General features: G+C 40.1%; 1 protein-coding gene across 1 annotated transcript in view; it reads left to right on the top strand.

Moving 5' to 3' along the window:
- RNASEH1 (ribonuclease H1) overlaps window positions 1-12013 on the top strand; it is a 28622-nt gene extending 16609 nt beyond the window's left edge. The window contains exons 6-9 of the mRNA XM_089686735.1: window positions 1322-1376; window positions 9005-9089; window positions 9189-9313; window positions 11208-12013. Coding sequence (XP_089542861.1) covers window positions 1322-1376; window positions 9005-9089; window positions 9189-9313; window positions 11208-11303 — 361 coding nt within the window. The 3' untranslated portion in view covers window positions 11304-12013. The remainder of the gene's footprint in view (window positions 1-1321; window positions 1377-9004; window positions 9090-9188; window positions 9314-11207) is intronic.
- Window positions 12014-19263: the final 7250 nt, after the last annotated feature.

The following is a 19263-nucleotide window of genomic DNA, read 5'->3' as shown; positions in this document are numbered from 1 at the left end:
TGCACACGTTTAAAATCTGCTTTCTATTTTTTTTTCTCCCCTAGAAATTGCTATAAACCCTTCTATAAAATTACTATAAACATTTCTGAAAGCAGAGACCCAGGAAAAAAAAATGGTGGTAATTGCAATATTTTATGTCCCTCAATATTTGTGCAGTTATTTACCAAATGCATACTATTAGGGAAAAAAAATACACTAAAATGAATTTCAGTGCAAACACAATATTCTACCAATTTGTTGGTATACTATAAAAGATGGGGTTGCATCGAGTAAGTAGCTAACAAGCATGTCAAGTGTCAAAATTGCTCACGCCAGTGGATCCACAAAATAGCTATGGTACCCAAAATTCTCCATAGGTTTCACTTTTAAAAGCCTTTTACAGGTCATCATTGTAAAGTCAACAGTGAGCTATGGCCCTAGAATTATTGCTCTCACACTGATGTTTGTGACGATACCTCACATGTCTGGTATGAATAATGTTTACATACAAATGTTACGTCCTGTGCTGCACTTTTTATATGGGGTGGGGATGATGAGGGTGCCTTCAGTGTTTTTATTTATTTTATACAAACATTTTTTTTTACACTTTATTTTTTACTTTTGTACTAACATCCCCCTATGTGATAGCATGGGCAGATGACAAGTACGCTTTATGGAGATGCTGGGAGTCTTGTCAGGAAAACTTGTCAGAAATGAAACGTGCAGATAGCAGAGGAATGAGGCAGTAGACAGAAATGACACTTAGTTCTGTGGATTAAGACAAGTACACAATATAGAGGGATTTCATGTCAAAGGTTTACAACTGCTGTTGATTGAGAAAGTTTAGTTCTGCTTTTGCCTTTCCTAAAGGAGAATTAAATGCCTGGAAGTATAAGCTGATACATGACTTATTTTGTTTAGGTCTTGCAGAGACCTTGAAGCTTTTTTTTTTTATGAGGGCATTGTACATGTAAAAGTGTAAGGGATCCCCAATACAATACACATGGTCACCAACTGTTGGTATTACTTTTTTTTTCCATTTATGAAAGCTAGATTTTATGCCAGTTATCATGACCTGTGAGCCATGATTAATTCATATCCATGATGAACTGATCTGCATGTGGTTGCCAAAATGTTAAACATTGCCATTTTGTTTCACTAAAAATTCATTCTAATATTATGTTTACATAAATTATCAAATTGCCAGACTGAGAAGAAAAGTATTCTATTCATTCATTTTAGAGGCATTTTAATCCTTTTTTTTTTTTTTGTGTGTGCCAGTGCTACTAGTATGCCAAAGAGTTACTACTGTTTTCCCAGCTTCTGTTTGTGTTTTAAATAGGAATGTGGCAGAAAGACTTCAGGGAAGACAGACAAATCAGCGAGCAGAGATTCAGGTAGTTGATTTTTTTTTTTTTACTTTTTAGTAAAGTAGTGGGTTTTTTTAAAAATAACTTTTCTGTGTGGATTTAGTTGAAAATGTATGTAAATTTTATGTGTGTACGTTATAGAAGAAGCTATATTAACACACTTTAAGGTTCCATGCCCACTAGCTTTTTTTTTTTTTTTTTTTTTTTTTGCTCAAAAAATGCTGGATACAAAAGCTGGTAATAGCATTTTTTTAGTAGCATTTAGGAGCTGTAGCATTTTATTAGCGTTTTTACATTGCAGGGAAAAAAAGCTAGAAAAAAAGTTGTTAGCATTTTTAGTAGTGTGTTTAGCGGTTTGTTTTCTGTTTTTTGTTTTTTCTGCCATAAGAATGCTCCCAAAAACTCTACAAAAACAATTTTTTTTTCTGCTCCTAAACATTGAAGCTTGAACACGTCTAGCCTAAAATAGTGTGCGTGGACACGTAGGGGTTTATTTACTAAAGCTGGAAAGTGCCAAATCAGGCTCACTTCTGCAAAGAAACCAATCGGCTTCCAGGTTTTATTGCCAAAGCTTAATAGAACAAGCTGAGGTTAGAAGCTGATTGGTTTATCTGTAGAAGTGAGCTTCTCCAGCTTTAGTAAATAAACCCCATAGGATAACACTATTTAGCTTCTAGGAGCTTAAAAGATGCTAGTGTGCATGGAGCCTAAGGATGTTCTTTCTTGGCTTGGATACAATTTCCTGTAACAATTGTAACCATTACCTATAAACCTTTTTTGCTTGTGTCCTGTTCTGCCTTGTTAAAATCTAACTGTATGCTAAAGGAAAGGGTCAAAGTAAGCACTAGGCCGATATGGTCTATGATCAGTAGCTTTGGTACCTGATTTCCTGTGATCTACCCATTATACTGGATTGCCTACTCAGTGTTTACATCTTCCATCACTGCTTAGGGCCATAAAGCTTACCCACACCTAAGCAGATGCCGGCACAGCTATCAGTGTTATTACTGGTTGGCCAGCTTTGAAGAATGCACACAAAATGTGCCTCAGCATTACCACATTACAATTATCAGAATAAAAAAGTGACTTGTAGGTTAAAGGTAGCTTAGAACACGTGATGTCTGGCTAAAAGGATAGGATCTATTGTTTGCAGTTGGACAGACCAAGTGTGCTAGGTCTTGCTGAGATGCAGTGGTCCGCAAAGTACAACATTTCAACAAAAGTCAAACAGAGCCATTGTACATAATGACCAAATGAGCCTGACCCATAAATAAACTTTAATTACATTAAACCGCATTGGTATCTGACAAAGAGTACTTTTGACCTTCATAATGAGCACATTTAAAAAGTAAATGGACATGACTGTTAATTTATAGTGTATCTCTGTTTAATGCTGATATTGTCAAATACAATGTGTACATATGTGCTCTGCTTGGGGTGTCTTGATTCCAAGAAGGATGACTAATTCTTACAACAAGGGTTAGGTTTATTTACAAACAGGGATAAAACTCCATAATATTTACAAATAAGGAATTGGGGTAACATACACTGGGTAGGGGAAGGAGTGAGGAAAGGAAAGAGATCTATAAGCTCCTATACACACATCCTCTTTTTCTTCTATTCTCTCATGCCAGGGCCCTTTGTCCAGACCTGAGACCGACACCCACAGCTGGGGGTTGGTAATTGCAGTCAGTGATATCTTGAACAAAAGGTCATAAAGCTCCTTCCTGTCCCAGGTTTATAATTGCATTCCTGATCAGATGTCCACATGGTCTTCCAGCCCAGGAGGTAAACTGTCATTGTATCCAGGTCTAGGCAGTAAACCCCTGCAGGGGGTCCTAGTATTCAGAATGTCCACTCCATTCTTCCCTCTTCAGGTGTGGGGGCTGGGGTCTTACTAGTCAAATGTTCATGAACTCCTGTATTTACCTAGCCCCTGTTGAAGTTGGCTGGCTGTGCAAATGTCCATATTTTAGTTCATGTCCAAACTGCAAATAATATACATTTTTATTAACTATTGCACAAGGTTAATTACATTTTGTAAATTACAATTTTTTTGTGCATTTGTCAGTCTTTATTAACAAAAACAGAGCTGTATATGTTTGTTTTGGGGTTTTTTTTTCCTACAATTTTTTTTTTTTTGTTTTATGTTCTTTAAAAATAGGCATGTTGGCAAGAGTTTTTACAGTCATGTTAGCTGATGCTGTTTAACCACTTACCCTCCATAGGATTTACGGCTCTGCTTTATCTTAACTGACAATTGCGCGGTCAAGCAACGCTGCACCCAAATTAAATTTATGTCCTTTTTTTTTTCCACCCCATGAATAGAGCTTTCTTTTGGTGGTATTTGATCGCCTGTGCCTTTTTTTGCGCTATTAAAAAAAAAAAGACAGCCAATTTTGAGAAAAAAACAATATTGCTGACTTTTTGCTATTAAACGTTTCCAGTAAAAAAACTAAAATAAAAATCAATGTTCGTCATTAATTTGGGCCAAAATGTATTCTACTGCATGTCTTTGCTAAAATAAAAATCCCAATACGTGTAAATTAATTGGTTTAAGCGAAAGTTATAGCATTTACAAATGGCGGTGTGTATATATACTGGGATTTATTTTTTTTTTTTTTTTACCAGTAATGGTGGCGATCAGCAACTTATAGCGGGACTGCGACAGGCATCCTGACACTGGGGGGGAACTGACTTGGTGTCACTGACATCCCCAGTGACACTAATACAGTGATCAGTGCTAATAAAAAGCACTGACACTGTACTAATGGCACTGGGCAGGAAGGGGTTAACGTGGGGTGATCAAAGGGTTAACTGTGTGCTGTTTTACACTGTGTGGCTGTTTGTGCTTCACTGTAAGCACACTGTTTTGCATGGCTGTGGGATTTTCATTTACTCTCACGGTTTATGATAATGGTAAACAGGACAAATAGAGAGGGTGAATCTCCCTAAAGGCGCACAGACATCAATAAAAACTGATGAGAGAGAGAGAATGAATATATCACGAAACGGTTAATTTATTTCAATAATTCAATTAAAAAAGTTAAACTCATATAATATATAGATTCATTACACACAGAGTGATATATTTCAAGCATTTCTTTCTTTTAATTTTGATAATTATGGCTTACAACTAAAAAAAACCTCAAATTCTGTATCTTAGAATATTACGGAAGACCAATTAAAAAAAAAAATAAAAAAAAATACAGAAATGTTGGCTTACTGAAAAGTATATACAATATAGTATGCACTAAGTACTTGGTTGGGGCTTAACTGCATCAATGTGGCGTGGCATGGAGGTGGTCAGCCTGTGGCACTGCTGAGGTGTTATGTAAGCCGAGGTTTCTTTTGATTGCGGCCTTCAGGTCGTCTGCATTGTTGGGTCTGGTGTCTCATCTTCCTCTTGACAATACCCCACAGATTCTCTACGGGGTTTAGGCCAGGTGAGTTTGCTGGCCAATCAAGCACAGTGATACCATGATCATTAAACCAGGTATTGGTACTTTTGGCAGTGTGGACAGGTGCCAAGTCAAGAAAATGAAATCCACATCTCCATAAAGCTGGTCAGCAGAGGGAAGCATGGAATTAAAAGAAAGAACTGCTTTAAATATACCACAACCAATACCAATGAATCTATAGAATGAGTTTTACTTTTTGAATTGAATTACTGAAATCAACTTTTTGATGATATTCGGTGTCCTCAAGGACCTTGAAATCCTAAGGTCTTAACTAACATTCATTCATACATACTAGGGCCAATTTAGACAGACAGGATCCAGTAAACCTACAAGTATGTCTCTGGAGTGTGGGAGTAAACCGGAGTACCTGGAGCAAACCCATGCAGTCACAGGGAGGACACGCAAACATAAGTGTTATAGGTGTATACTGTTTTGTGTGCTTAAGTTGATGGCTCTTTCATAGTCCTTCAAGCATTAAAGAGTATGTAAATTCAACATTTCATATTCCTGGTATGTGCCTGCTGTACCATGTACTTGTATGAAAAAATATCCTGTTCTCTTTGTATTGCTTTCTTTGCATGAAAAACTTGGTGTTCCTGCCAGTCCCTTTTTGCTTTCCTATTAATAACAGACTACACGAAGTAGGCGAACACACACAGTGGTCAGTTTTCTAGCTGTGCTGGGAACTCAGCCTGCTCTCCGATGATTAGACTTGTCTTGACCCCTGCACAGCCTTTCACTGGAAAGATTGGTGTAGTGCTGTTTCTCCTGTCCCAGCTCCTATGCAAAAATTAAACACTTTTTTTTTTTCCTTTTTTTATATCTATACACAAATGTTCTGCCTTGTACTTTTAAATAGGTTGTTTTACAGTCTGAGGGTTTACATATACTTTAAACACAGTTATATGAACTGCTTCTTTGCGATTTACAGTATTTAAAGTAGTATTGAAGTTCCCCTTTTTGTTACATGTTACAGAGGCATCTGGAAATACAGTAATCATTTCTTTCATTCAGGCAGTGGGTTGAAAGGGGAAAAAAAAAGACCCAATTTACCCCATCCACACACTCGATGTGGATGGGGGAATCAATTGTGTTCTGATGGCGAGGAGACCTCCCGACAGGCTGGGCTAAATCCTTGCTGAACCGGACTAATTTCAATCCCTGTATGGCCACCTTTTAAGGTGTCTGCATTCTTGATGAAGTAGTAAAGCAGACACCTTTTGTCCATCTAGGGAGAGAGTAATGTTAGACTAGCAGATTTACCCTGGGTTCACACTAGCCCGCAGGGTGTGGGCTGGTTGGGGTGCAGGAATCGCACCTGTTCCCACACCTGCAACAACCTATAGCCGAATTGCAGTGCTCCTGTGAGACGTGCCGGGATACCATTCATTCTGAATGGCACTCCCCACACATCTCAGTCTGCATTATGGGTGCAGGAGCCTAAGGGTCAAAAAGACCATGTAGTTTCCCTGTGGATGAATTTTGGAAAAGGTGCATGCACTTTTTTTTTTTTTTTCTGCAGGACACGCGACACAGTAGCCCATTCAAATGAATGGGCTGCCATGCCCAAGCAAACGCAGGCCACGTGTGAACTGGGCCTTAGATGGTCTTGACTAACAAATTAAAGCTGAACTCCAGCTAACAATCTTGAACTGCCTCCCGCCTGCCATTATAAGGTAATGACGGGTGGGCGGTGGTTCTCTAGTCCTATGACGTTCTCCCACTCTAACTGTGCGTGCCCTCGGGGGTGCACGGCGTGATGATCGGCAGTGCGCTGTGTCCCTGGGACACACCGGATCACCGATCACTGTAAAGAGCCAATGACGTTGGCCCTGTCATATGTCCAATCACAGCTGATGACATTTAAATAGGAAATGCCGGTTATCAGCAGTCCTCTCCTCCCGCTGACAACTCGTGAGAAGTGGAGAGCCAGTAATCGGCAGTACTCAGAGTGGACATATGAAAGAAGTCCTGCGCACACAAGGAAGTGAAAATTAATCCTATAGATATCCGCTGCTAACACTCAGAACTGATACCTTTAACCGTGATAAATTATATTTTCAAAAAATAGTGCAGCGCTGAGAATATATAGATACCAAACTGGTGCTAAAAATATAAATATAAAATGTGCCCCAATATATAAATGGTAATACAGTAAACATGCATCATGTGCTCAAACTATGTGCCCTCATAAATAAGTGAAATGAAAAATGCTCCAATATACACCTCTAATTAGATGATAAAGTAATTAAACACAGACCCCTCAACTCTGGGGGTAATGCAACTGTGATTGGTGCAAACGTGAAAACACTGCAAATATATAAATATGATATTTCAAACAAAAGTCCATAAACTTTCAAATCGTATGTGCTTCAAAATCCTGAAATCATGCAACGTGCCAAATGGTGACGATATCTGTGAATAGTGTCAGCACACTTTATCCACACTGGCCAACCAAAATGCCTCCTCACCTCCTTTAATCGACCCAAAGGGCCACTTCACTTTCAGGATCACACCTAGATCCTACTCCAACCTTGACTGGCAGTATTTCACCTGTAGTTCCTCTGAATAATACTCCAGACCTCTCAGGATGGATCAGTCTGCTAAATATAATTCTCACCGACGCTCATGGTGAGTGAGAAAGAAATCCTCCATAGTGTAGTAATGTTGATAAAGTCTCCTTTATTGTATGTAAAAAATGCCCACTCGCATGTCTCCCCACTGCAGATCCTTTTTCTTCATGTAAGGGTATACTGCATGGGTTAGGGTGTTCCAAAATGGCGTCCAACGCCGGATGTGCGTCACGACGTACCTATGTGTTACGTCACTTAAACTCATGACTTCCTCGGGGTATCCAATGCACATCAGTGTCACATATCTGTGCCCATCAGAGCTGCCTTTCAGTGCCGCCTAACATTTCGAATCAGTGATGCCTGTCAATGCCCACAAGTGATGCCTGTCCATGCCCATCGGTGCCGCCTATCGGTGCCTATCACTGCAGCCTCATTAGCGCACATTAGTGAAGGAGAAAAATTATTAGTTATTTGTAATTTAAAATAACATTTTATAATAGAAACTAAGAAAACAACTTTTTTTTATTTTTTTTCAGTATTTTTTAGTTTAACAAAAAATAAAAACCCCAGTGGTGATTAAATAGCACCAAAAGAAAGCTCTGTCCTTTAAAAAAAAAAAAAAATTGTTTGGGTACAGTGTTGCATGACCGCGCAATTGTCATTCAAAAGCTGAAAATTGGCCTGGGCAGGAAGGGGGTAAAAGTTCCCGGTAGGCAAGTGGTTAAGCACTTACAATAGCAGTTCTTTTCTTTTGGGATAAAGGTTGTACGTAACTGAATAAAGCTGATCATTGTTGGCAGCCCTGTCACTGTTAACAGCTTCCGTTCGCCCTATAGCAGAAATACTGCTACAGGGCGGAACGGGTGCGCAAAATTTTGTGTGTGTGCGTGATTTTGCAGTTCTGGGTAGGGGGCACGCGCCCTACCCACACTGCCATTTGTGGCCTCGGCTGTCAATCACCGGGTCCCAACCGGTGATTACTCACTAGCACCTGGTGATCGCCAAGTATTACTGATCGCCACCATTACTAGTTAAAAAAAATTTTTTCATTCCAGTGTATATATACCTCTATTTGTAAACGCTATAATTTTCTTGTAAACCAATTAATTTACATGTATTGGGATTTTGTTTTGTTTTTTTTTTAGCAAAGACGTAGCAGCATACATTCGGCCTTTTTTTTTTTTTTTTTTTTTTTTTTATAGCGCAAAAAATATAAAACGCACAGATGATCACATACCATGGAAAGAAAGCTATATTCATGGGGAAAAAGATGTAAATTTCATTTGGGTGCAGCATTGCATGACCGCGCAATTGTCCATTAAAGTAATGCAGCGCAAAAAATGGAGGTAAATCCTCTGGAGGGCAAGAGGTTAAATGATTTTTCTTAACTGCTACTTTGGATAGCTTGGTCTGTTAAAGTTGAAAAATAACAGACTTACTAGCAGGAACATCAGGTATAAATGAAAAAAGCCTAAAGGAAAACTAATGCAGCCACCATATCGAAAAATTAATGAGGTGCAAATTTAAAAAAAAATTGGTTTTATTACCATTTTAGAGTATTGAAACTGATGAATTGTTTGAAATATAAATGAAGAAAAGTAACACTGAGTGTTTCCTGCAGGCAGCATGCAAAGCCATAGAACAGGCAAGAAGTCAGAATATCGCAAAGCTTGTGCTGTACACGGACAGTATGTTTACGATAAATGGTAAGAGCCATGGGGGATAATTCTTGCCATAGTATTCCCTTTTGTAATGCCCTATTTGCAGGTTGTCCATATATTTATTATACATGTCTGTTAATTTAGGTATCACTAAATGGATACATACATGGAGAAATAATGGCTGGAAGCTAAAATCTGGTAAAGACGTCATAAACCGGACGGACTTTGAAAAGCTGTACAAGCTAATGGATGGCATTGATGTCAAATGGGTCAGTATAACATATAGCAGCCTCTGTTTTTGAAGTAAGGGACAGCATATTTGCTACAGGTATACAAATCTTGTTACATTGCAGAAGTGTTTTGTGCCAAAGTGCATTTTTATTTTAAGCACCTTTTATGGGGCACCCTTTGTTTCTAAACTGTACATAGAGATTTGACTTCTACCCAGATCAGAATTTAAATTGTTAAATGGCAGAACTTCTGTGGGCTGTGTAGAGGCTCTGAGCATTTGACAGTTGATTGATAAGAGGTGGGACATATGCAAAGAAGGGCAGGATTTCACCTTGACACAAGCAGAATTGGAATCTTTGTGTATCCTGGACCTTAGATCCTTCAAAAAAAAAAAAAAAATCCACACTGACATTTTTTTTTTAAGACTATGTAGTTTGTGGTGCCAGAGCATACCTGCATTAAATGACACGATGAATGCAGCTCTAATTATTAGTACAATATTAAATGTTTAATTGTAATGTGGAATTTTAGTCAGAAAATTAAGTCCTGCTAGATCACTTAATGCTGGCCCCCTTTTTGCAGATATAGTTATGTCAGACATTTAAAAATGAATGCCTATACTGTTTAAATTCCAGTAACACACTGTCTGACCCTGTTTTGCACATGCTCAGTTTCTCTATTTTTCAGCACCGTGCCATAAATGTAGATGCCGATCTGCTGACAGCCTAAAGATTTACTGCTGCTCAGAATCTCTGGGCTTCAGCAAAATGGCAGTGTTCAAAAAGAAGAAACTAGAACAATGCTGGAAGCAATTTTACAGCACACACTAATTTTGGTAGCATAATTTATAATGTGGAATGTATGTTCCTTTCTGTAGAGCATTATGTTTTATCAAGTTGTTATGGGTGAAGTTCTACTTTTAAATGCAGGCACCTCCACAGCAGGGTGAAAGTATGAAAGGAAGAAGCAGCACAAGGAGCCAATTGATTAATATTGAAGTGTGTTGCTAGGAATAGAAATGAGTGACTGAAAGATGAGCTCATCATGGTGCTGCTTCTATTTTCACTGTCTATTCAAAAGCTGGGGAGGATTCAGGACAACCTGGGTTTAGGGGAAGCAGGTTGAATGATGCTGGCCATCAGACTGAGGACATCCAGTGGCAGCAAAGCGGATGTTATTTTGTTCATTTAATGGGTTATTAATTTTTATCTTATTCTTATCTGGTGTTTGGGGTGCATTTACATAAACTGACCTTAAACCAAAACATTATTATTATTATTATTATACAGTATTTATATAGCGCCAAAGGGTTTGTTCAGCGCTGTACAATAGCAAGGGGGACAGAACATGAGACAAAACCGTAACAATACAATACACAAGGGGTTGAGGGCCCTGCTCTTTCCAGCTTACAATCTAGGAGGGAGGGGAAGTGGTACATTAACAGACGTTACTGTTAGTAAGTAGTACTAATGCTTGCAATCCTCTGAAAGATGAGATTTCCTTTTGTGTCCTTTTACATAACTTGAAACATAAGCCTGGGAGATTCAAAATCTGCATTGCCAGTTTTGGATGGAGATGTTGCTGTACTCGCCTGCATTAGCAACCCTTTTCTTTGTGCTTTTTGTTGTTTGTTTTTGTTTGTTTTCTGAATCTTGACCTGCTGCTAAACCAAATGACAGGATCCAACAGACAGAGTGAGAAATCGAAATTGTATGCAAGACCCTCATTCATTATGCAAAGTACATTCTTTAACTTTTTGGATTCATTTTTACTGAGTTGGGTTAACTGTCTGTTATTTTTCCTGACCCATCATAATTGCAGTACTGGTGGCGTATTTTTTGTCATACCCCGTAGCTCTTTTTTTTTTTCATCACTTTGGACTATTTTAGTGTTTTAAATAAGCTAAATAACACTTTCTACCTTGCCTTGCAGATACACATCCCAGGACATGCTGGTTTTGGAGGAAATGAAGCTGCTGATAAACTTGCTAGAGAAGGTGCTCGAAAACCTGACACAAGTTCACTTTAGAATATATTCATTTTTAATAAAGCTTAAATGACCTTTGCTTATATGACCAAAGACTTTAAATGTAGTAATCCAAACGTATTTTCTTTTATTACATGTCTGAAATAAGAATAGCCCCTAATGGTTTCCAGACACCATGAAAACATAAGTTTACTTGAAATGTATGAAAAATACAGTCTGCAACCATCTTTCATTGTTGACATTGAGAGAGATGACAGGTGTAATATGATTGGTTTATTTTACAGTGCTCCTTGCTTTATTAAATTAATGCAGGACGTTAATGTAACCTTTTTTGTTTTTATTTCTATAGGAAAAATATGGGCTACCATGACTGACCTTCTGAAAATGCGTTATCTGGCTGCCTGTAGTTGCACTACTGACTAAATTCACTTACCTGTAGCAAGTATGCAGACATGGAGTTCTGACTTCACTTGCTGTAACCTTGTTTCATGTCTGTGAGATGGATAGTTTCGAAGCCAGAGACCTGTGCAGGCAAATAAAATTTTCTGGAGGTCCTAAGTGGCAGCCTACATATTATTATTATTTTTTTTTTTGCATTACAGGTTCCTTTTTAATGAAGGCAAATACTGATTGTCATTAGTGTTGCTCATATTGACAAATGCCTCCATCACTTCAGTGTTTGCTGTAAAATTCTTTATTTTTGTTCTGCGCCATATTTAATAAAATGTTGTAAAAGGATTAAAACTGGGAAATGTCTTTTTCTCTTATTACAGCACATACATGGGCAGTTGCCTTTGGGGTTACAGGTGCTGATTACCACTTGATGTTTGGCTTTGGGGCTACATACAGACATTTAGATGACCACTATAAAACATGGAAATCATGTCCACTCAGCTAATATGTTCCAATTGCACGAGGAAGCTCGTGACTGAGTTAAACAAGTTTAATTTTAACAAAGTGGTAAAGTATTACTATGATTCCTAGGATAGCAGAAAGGACAATGTTTTATACCCTAGTATGTGTTGGCTATGTAAGCTCCCCAAAGCACCACAAAAGCCATAAGATGTCCCCCACTTCTTATGGATTGGATGGGGGTGTACCTTAATGCAATAGTAAATTTATCTGTAGGCTTGAGTCCCTTTTTTTTGTTTTCTTTGCCACAGTGTTTACAGGATACTGAGTGTGAGGACTTGTCGGTCTGGGTACTGGAACCTGACTTGAATAAATTAATGTTTTGATGCAGGATAGCAAATGTGTGGGTCCTTGGCAGAAATTAGCTGAACGTACCTGGGTTTGGTTCGAACAGGTTCCCCCAAAAAAGAAAAACCTGCGTGGGGTTTCTTCTAAAACTGCGTACCGGACCCTTATCGTTAATGGCAGTCTAGTGTGGTTAAGAGGGACTCCAAACAATATTAAAAAGGAAAAAAACACATTGCAGACCTTATCCGAGCATGCAGCCTGACAGGCCAGAAAAAGACCGAAGAAGGGGGGACGAGCACGCACAACCCCCTAGATATTTTCATAAGAAGGAGTAGGGCTTACTCACAAAAAAGTATAAATAGACACATTTCTGGCAAGTCATTTGTTTAAAAAATGTGGCCTTATTTGGTCCGTGCAATTGCTGCCACTTTTACATGGCCGGGGATTTCCAGCCCCCAAATGAATGTCACTGATTACTAAGAATGCAGTAGGTGCTCCTTTAACAACCAATCACAGAGGAAGCTGTCATATAAAGTAGCAGTAGAGAAACGTTCGGAGTAATGCCCAAACAAGTAAAGTTCATCCCTAGTCCTTAGCGTTGTGCAGCTTGGGTAGGTGAGTACTCTTACTTGCATATATTGCCTGCGGTCATATTCAGCACACTCCTCTCCACATACTGACATTTGTACACTTGGCGCTCATTTACTGCATATAGTTCTCCTTCTGTATGTATTGGCCATTGTCTTACCCACTACACTCTTCTCCCACACATACCACCTGCCACCACGCCTTGTAGATTCTGTCCTGGAGATACTGCTCCACACCATAACCTCCACACTTCTATCTTGCACATATTTTTCACTGTCCTACCCTCTGCACTCATCTCCTGTACATACTAGTCAACATCAGCCCTCTCCACATACTACCTCATGTCATAACCTTTGAACTGCTGTTCTGCACATCTTAAAGCCAGAACAGTTATTCAATATTTGGATTACACGCAGCCTTGTGTGTTCTGGAGAGCGCACAGTATTAAGAAACCTACATGCACTTCAGTGCTATTGAACACAAAAATGTGAATGTTTATGCATTGAGGTGCACTGCCAATAAGTACTGTACATATACAACACTTTTTTGCATTTTGCCTACAAAATAGCTCTCGGATAATTGTGCTTGTTTGAAAAGTGGTCCACATCACATCTTATTTATGTTGTGTTAATTCATAACACTTGCCACAATTGTGTGAAAATGGGCAGACTGGTCACAAACAACCAGGCCTTCCTGCAGGAAAAAGCTGGAAACTAGAGATTCGCAAGGCCCTACCACTGTAAACAATAAGTGTCTATTTGGGTTGAAAGTGCCAAAAACACTGATAAGATCTGGGCATAATGCATAGATGCATAAGATTTGGCAAAAATTGCAGACATGCCTCAAAACTATTTTCATTTAACATTCCAACCTTCTGGCTTGAAGAAATACATAAAAAAAGAAAACTGTAGTCAATTGCAACTGTTTTTGCAGGTCAAGCAGAGAAAGTTGTAATTAAAAATATGGAATCACTAATTTCTAAGGAACATATTATGAAATTATGAAAACAAAAACACTACAGTATACCACTTGTACTTTGTTACACCACCTCTGGCTTTTATAACAGCTTGAATTCTGAGTCATGGATTTAACTATCGACAAATAGTATTCTTCATCAATCCGGCTCCAACTTTCTCTTATTGCAGTTGCCAGATCAGCTTTGCAGGTTGGGGCCTTGTCATGGACCACTTTCTTTCATTTTGCACTAGCGCGTTAGAGACAGCTCCAACACGTTTCAAAATAGGGTTTAATAAAAGGTCAAAAATATTTAAAAAAAAAAAAAAAGTAATTACAAAGTAACAAAGAGATGACAATGTAACAGAGAAATAAAAAGGTGACGGTGAGAATACTTTAACAATGTCCTGGTTTCAGCAGAGTCAAATGAGTAAGCAAAGATGGTACAGTGGCTCTCTCAAGTCCAGTTAAGTGTTCCTTGGTTTGATGTTAAACAAGAGCTGTCAAAATGTGGTTGCATTCCACTATTCTTCACATCAAGGGGGGTGTTGACAGAGACCATCTGACCAATCATCCAGTCTAAGGGGTGATTGCTGGGATGTCACAACGTTTATGACCAAGTCCCATATACAGTTTTCTATAAGTATTCATTTCTCTGAATACCTACCGTTTACAGACTGCTAACATACATATCATTGTCCAGCGTGAAATTAGCTTTGGGATGAATATAAATATGACAAGTTTCAGATGTCCAGTTTGCCTAGGAAAGGAATTGCGCAAGTTCTGTTCCCGCTACTCCTAGGTTAACAATGTTTGGGCTTAAAACACTACATATTAACTGCAGGAGGTAAATCTATCTATAGTCTGGCTGTGCTGTTATTATTTCATGAATTATGAAATATACTGAAGTTTTAGAGTCTTGGCTGATAACCAGTCTATCAGGAATGTGTATTGGCCATCCTTCTAGCTGAGCTATTTATGTTTGGGTATCTGTTAAAACTCTGGTTTCTTAGGCTTGCGGAGTCTGATGTTTTTAATTGGGGTTTGTAGACTGATAGGGTGGGGTCACTGTGGCTATGCCTTCTTATGACAAAATGGAATGAGAGACTTGGACTTGAACAAAATTGCTGCTACGCATACAGCTATTCATATGCCCAGTATGCATGAACATTACAATCAAAATTAAAGTTCAGTTTCCCAACTGACCCTAATCTCTTTCTCTGTGTAGTTTTTTCCCACAGCAGCTTGCAATACAGTGACATTATGGCCGCTTTGTGCTAACCCCCCCCCCCCTCATATAATGAGGGGGCTGGTTTATCCAAAAACCCCTTCTTGGTCCTTCTAATTCAGCTGGCCATAGTTTAAAGTCTCCTGGGCAGTTGTGCACATAAATTGGCTGAAAAGATGAGTGAGCCTGACAATACTAAGTGAGTATAACTGCCAACATCCCTATCACTGATGCAAAACATTACGAGACCTAAGAATCAGGAGCACCCCATGGGACTTTGAAGGCAGAGAAGTAAAGAGCATACAACATGTTAAACGACCAATTGTCCTTCTTTATTTATAGTAACAGCAATAGCCACATGGCCAGTAAAAATTGATAAAACTACAGGAACAAAATGTGGTACACCAACTGGATTGACCAACATACACCCAAATGGATTACAGATACACCAATTACAGATACATCAGTAATGTTTAAAGGATAAGTTCACAATTTTTTTTTTAAATCTTCTTGTCAGTATATCTGCTTTCCCATACATCCCGTACGGGCAAGCAGATATGATGATTGGCTACCATGCACAGGGGCACTATTGTATTGCCAGCCATGCTTGGACCCTGGTCAATCACATCTGGCTCCTTCCTTCTGGCTAATCTGACCTTTTATTATGCATGGTACCAGGGAGTCTGGGCTGAGGCTCTCTTATCTTCATGCCCCACTGCTAGGGGGTATGTGTGAACTCCCAGGACAAGGATTTTGGTATAAGCCTTTTGTTACACATCCTGTTGTAAATACTTGCTTTTCTTGACACTCCAAGATAACAATCAATAGGCTAAATAGTTATCTGACAACCAAGCAGTAAGGTTTCATAAATGTCTGATATAGAAACATGTTGCCCTCCAACTGGTATCTATTGTTACTGAGGCAAAAAGTGAGGGGCAATCTTCTAATGGGGATACTATTTTCAGGGACATGTGTTTTGTAGGGGAACACTACTCCCTTTGGCAGATTTCCTCTAACTTCATGGGACAGAAAGTGCAATTTTCCAATGGTTTACATACAGCAAAAATTAACAGGCTGGGTTTTAGCCCTTTCCTACTGAATTCAAAAGTTTTGGCTATACACTTTTATCAAAACCCAAAAACAAAAATGTAATATTGCAGCTGGTATGTCCTTATTTGTCTTGGCTGCATTATTTTCTTTTTTTTTTCATTCTAGGATGAGAACATGCACTGTACTGTATCAGGACAACATAAACAAGTCAGGACTATAGGACGCCACCACCCGCCTATTCTCCATAACATAGAACTTGTGGTTTTGTAGTCCTCAGTGAACAATCTCATTGATAAAACCTTTTCCATCATGTTACACCCATATTTAGGGTATAAAATTAAACAAGGTTAGAGTTCACAGCCCCCACTCTCAAACTGCCTCCCCCCCCAGTTCTTCTTGGCTCCCTTAAAATCTTAATTCAGAGAGCTGTGAGTGAAAAAACTACAAGTCTTCTCTGCAGCTGTCGGCGCACATGTAGGCCATTGATGCCTCTTCCAGCTCCATAGCTGAAGCTTTGTACCTTGGGGCTAGGGAAACAGTCTGCGGAAGCCAGAGCATTGCACCCATAATCCACTAATTGCACTTGCTGTGCTTTACAGGCTCAAGCCACGAAAATAGGTGCACATTTTTGCTTTTTTCAATATGGGAGCATTTATCATTTTTTTTTGCAAACGATTGAATTCTCCTTTAATGGACCAAAAGGAAGCAGAAAAGAAATAATTGTTAACATTTATGTACTATTGAAAGCTGAATTCGAGGCATGCATATTTTGACATAATTGTATTTTTCCAGCTAGGACCAATGTAAGTACAGTATGTATGTGCCATACCTATAGGACCCCTGTGGAAATTGAAAATCACTGTGGTAGTCATCACTACTACAGTGATTAGTGCTAGTGTCAGATCCTGTGTGAGTAGGAGGAGATTGCTCACTCGGCATGGGTGCCATTCATGGAACAATTTGCATTTTCTCAATGAATGCAAAGTGTTCTCTGATTGGTTAAGGTGGAGCAGTGATGTCAAGATCTCTGCTTATCTAATCCTAAAATACTTTGCATTAAATAAGAAAATTTAAAGTGTTCCCACGCAGCACAGGATCCACAGGTCAACAGGGATATCTCTGGTATGGCCTATAAATATTGTACATCTAAACTTGCCATACATGTTTTTAATTTTTTTCTACGTTCGTAGAGGTGTGAAAAAACAAAAACTCGTAAGTGAACAAAAAACGTGCAAGTGCAAAACACAAACACAAAAAAGTGCACTTAGGGGTGTGCTTTAGTTCACCCTCCGAAGGATTAGGATCTCTACCCTCATCCCCCGAGGCGCAAGGTTCCTGTCAGGAACAAAGGTTTCCAAAGACTCCTTTCCTTGTGGCTAGCTGAAACCGACCACCAATCACTAGGTCAGGGAGCTCTCCCGAAGAGAGACCCCTCAAGGAACAGGGGAGGAAGGAACCTAATGGCCATGCATCCTCCACACTAGACTTCAGGGCAGGCCTGAGGACCCAGACACTCCACCCTAGTGAGAAAACAGTAGGGAGAAACATACCGTATTTTCCAGCGTATAAGACGACTTTTTACCCCTTGAAAATCTTCTCAAAAGTCGGGGGTTGTCTTATACGCCGGTATACGGCATGCTGACACTTTTTAGGGGGCGGCGCGGTGCCGCTGCCGCCCCCCCCTTCCAAGGGACACTAAGTACAGGGCTGGGCAGGGGCTGCTGTCTCTTACCTGGCTCCGGTCCCACGACGATCCGGTCCAGGAAGCGCGGCTGCTCCTTCATTCGGTTCGGCCACTGGATGTTCGCGCGGCTGCCTCCTCACCGGTGATTGGCCGCCAGAACTGTAGCTCAGGAAAGGCACACAGGCGGCCAATCACCGGTGAGGAGGCGGAGCCGAGCGGCCCCACGAAAATTGAGTGAAGGAGCGACCGGTAAGTGTGCCGTCCAGAGGTGCTGCTGCAACCACATATGCTGGCTGCAGCAGCACCATACTGGAACAGGGGCCAGCAAGTGTCATTGGTAGGAATAGTGCCCCATCATTGGTGTCACTGATACCAATGATGGGGCATTATTCCTCCCACTGACACCAATGATGGCGCACTTTTCCTCCCCCCCCACTGACAGCAACGATGGGGCACTACTCCTCCTCCCCCACTGACACCAATGATGAGGCACTATTCCACCCCCCACTGACACCAATGATGGGATACTATTCCTCCCACTAACACCAATGTTGGGACACTATTCCTCCCACTGACACCAATGATGGGGCACTATTCCTCCCACTGACACCAATGATGGGGCACTATTCCTCCCACTGACACCAATGATGGGGCACTATTCCTCCCACTGACACCAATGATGGGGCACTATTCCTCCCACTGACACCAATGATGGGGCACGATTCCCCCCACTGATACTAATGATGGGGCACTATTCCTGCCACTGATACCAATGATGGGGCACGATTCCTCCCACTGACACCAATGATGGGGCACGATTCCTCCCACTAATACCAATGATGGGACACTATTCCTCCCACTGACACCAATGATGTGGCACTATTCCTCCCACTGACACCAATGATGGGGCACTATTTCTCCCACTGACACCAATGAAGGGACACTATTCCTCCCACTGACACCAATGATGGGGCACTATTCCTCCCACTGACACCAATGATGGGACACTATTCCTCCCACTGACACCAGTGATGGGGCACGATTCTTCCCACTGGTGTGCATTGGAAGAGGGGTAGTCTTATACGGCGAGTATAGCCTAAACATTACATTTTAACAGGAAAAGTAGGGGGTCGTCTTATACGCCCAGTCGTCTTATATGCCGGAAAATACGGTAAATAAATAAATACATGGCCATGCAATTGTTCACTGGCTAGGCCCTGAGGCCCTTAGCAAAAAAATTGCCCTAGACTTGGCCAAAAGGCCTAGCCCTAAAAGGTGCAGTGCAGAAAAAGTGTTTG

Source organism: Staurois parvus, unplaced genomic scaffold (genome assembly GCF_062004578.1).
Source record: "Staurois parvus isolate SC_StPar_1 unplaced genomic scaffold, SC_StPar_1.0 ptg000409l, whole genome shotgun sequence".
NCBI lineage: Eukaryota > Metazoa > Chordata > Amphibia > Anura > Ranidae > Staurois > Staurois parvus.
The sequence above is the reverse complement of the archived record's forward strand: the minus strand, read 5'-3'. Positions and strand labels throughout refer to the sequence as shown.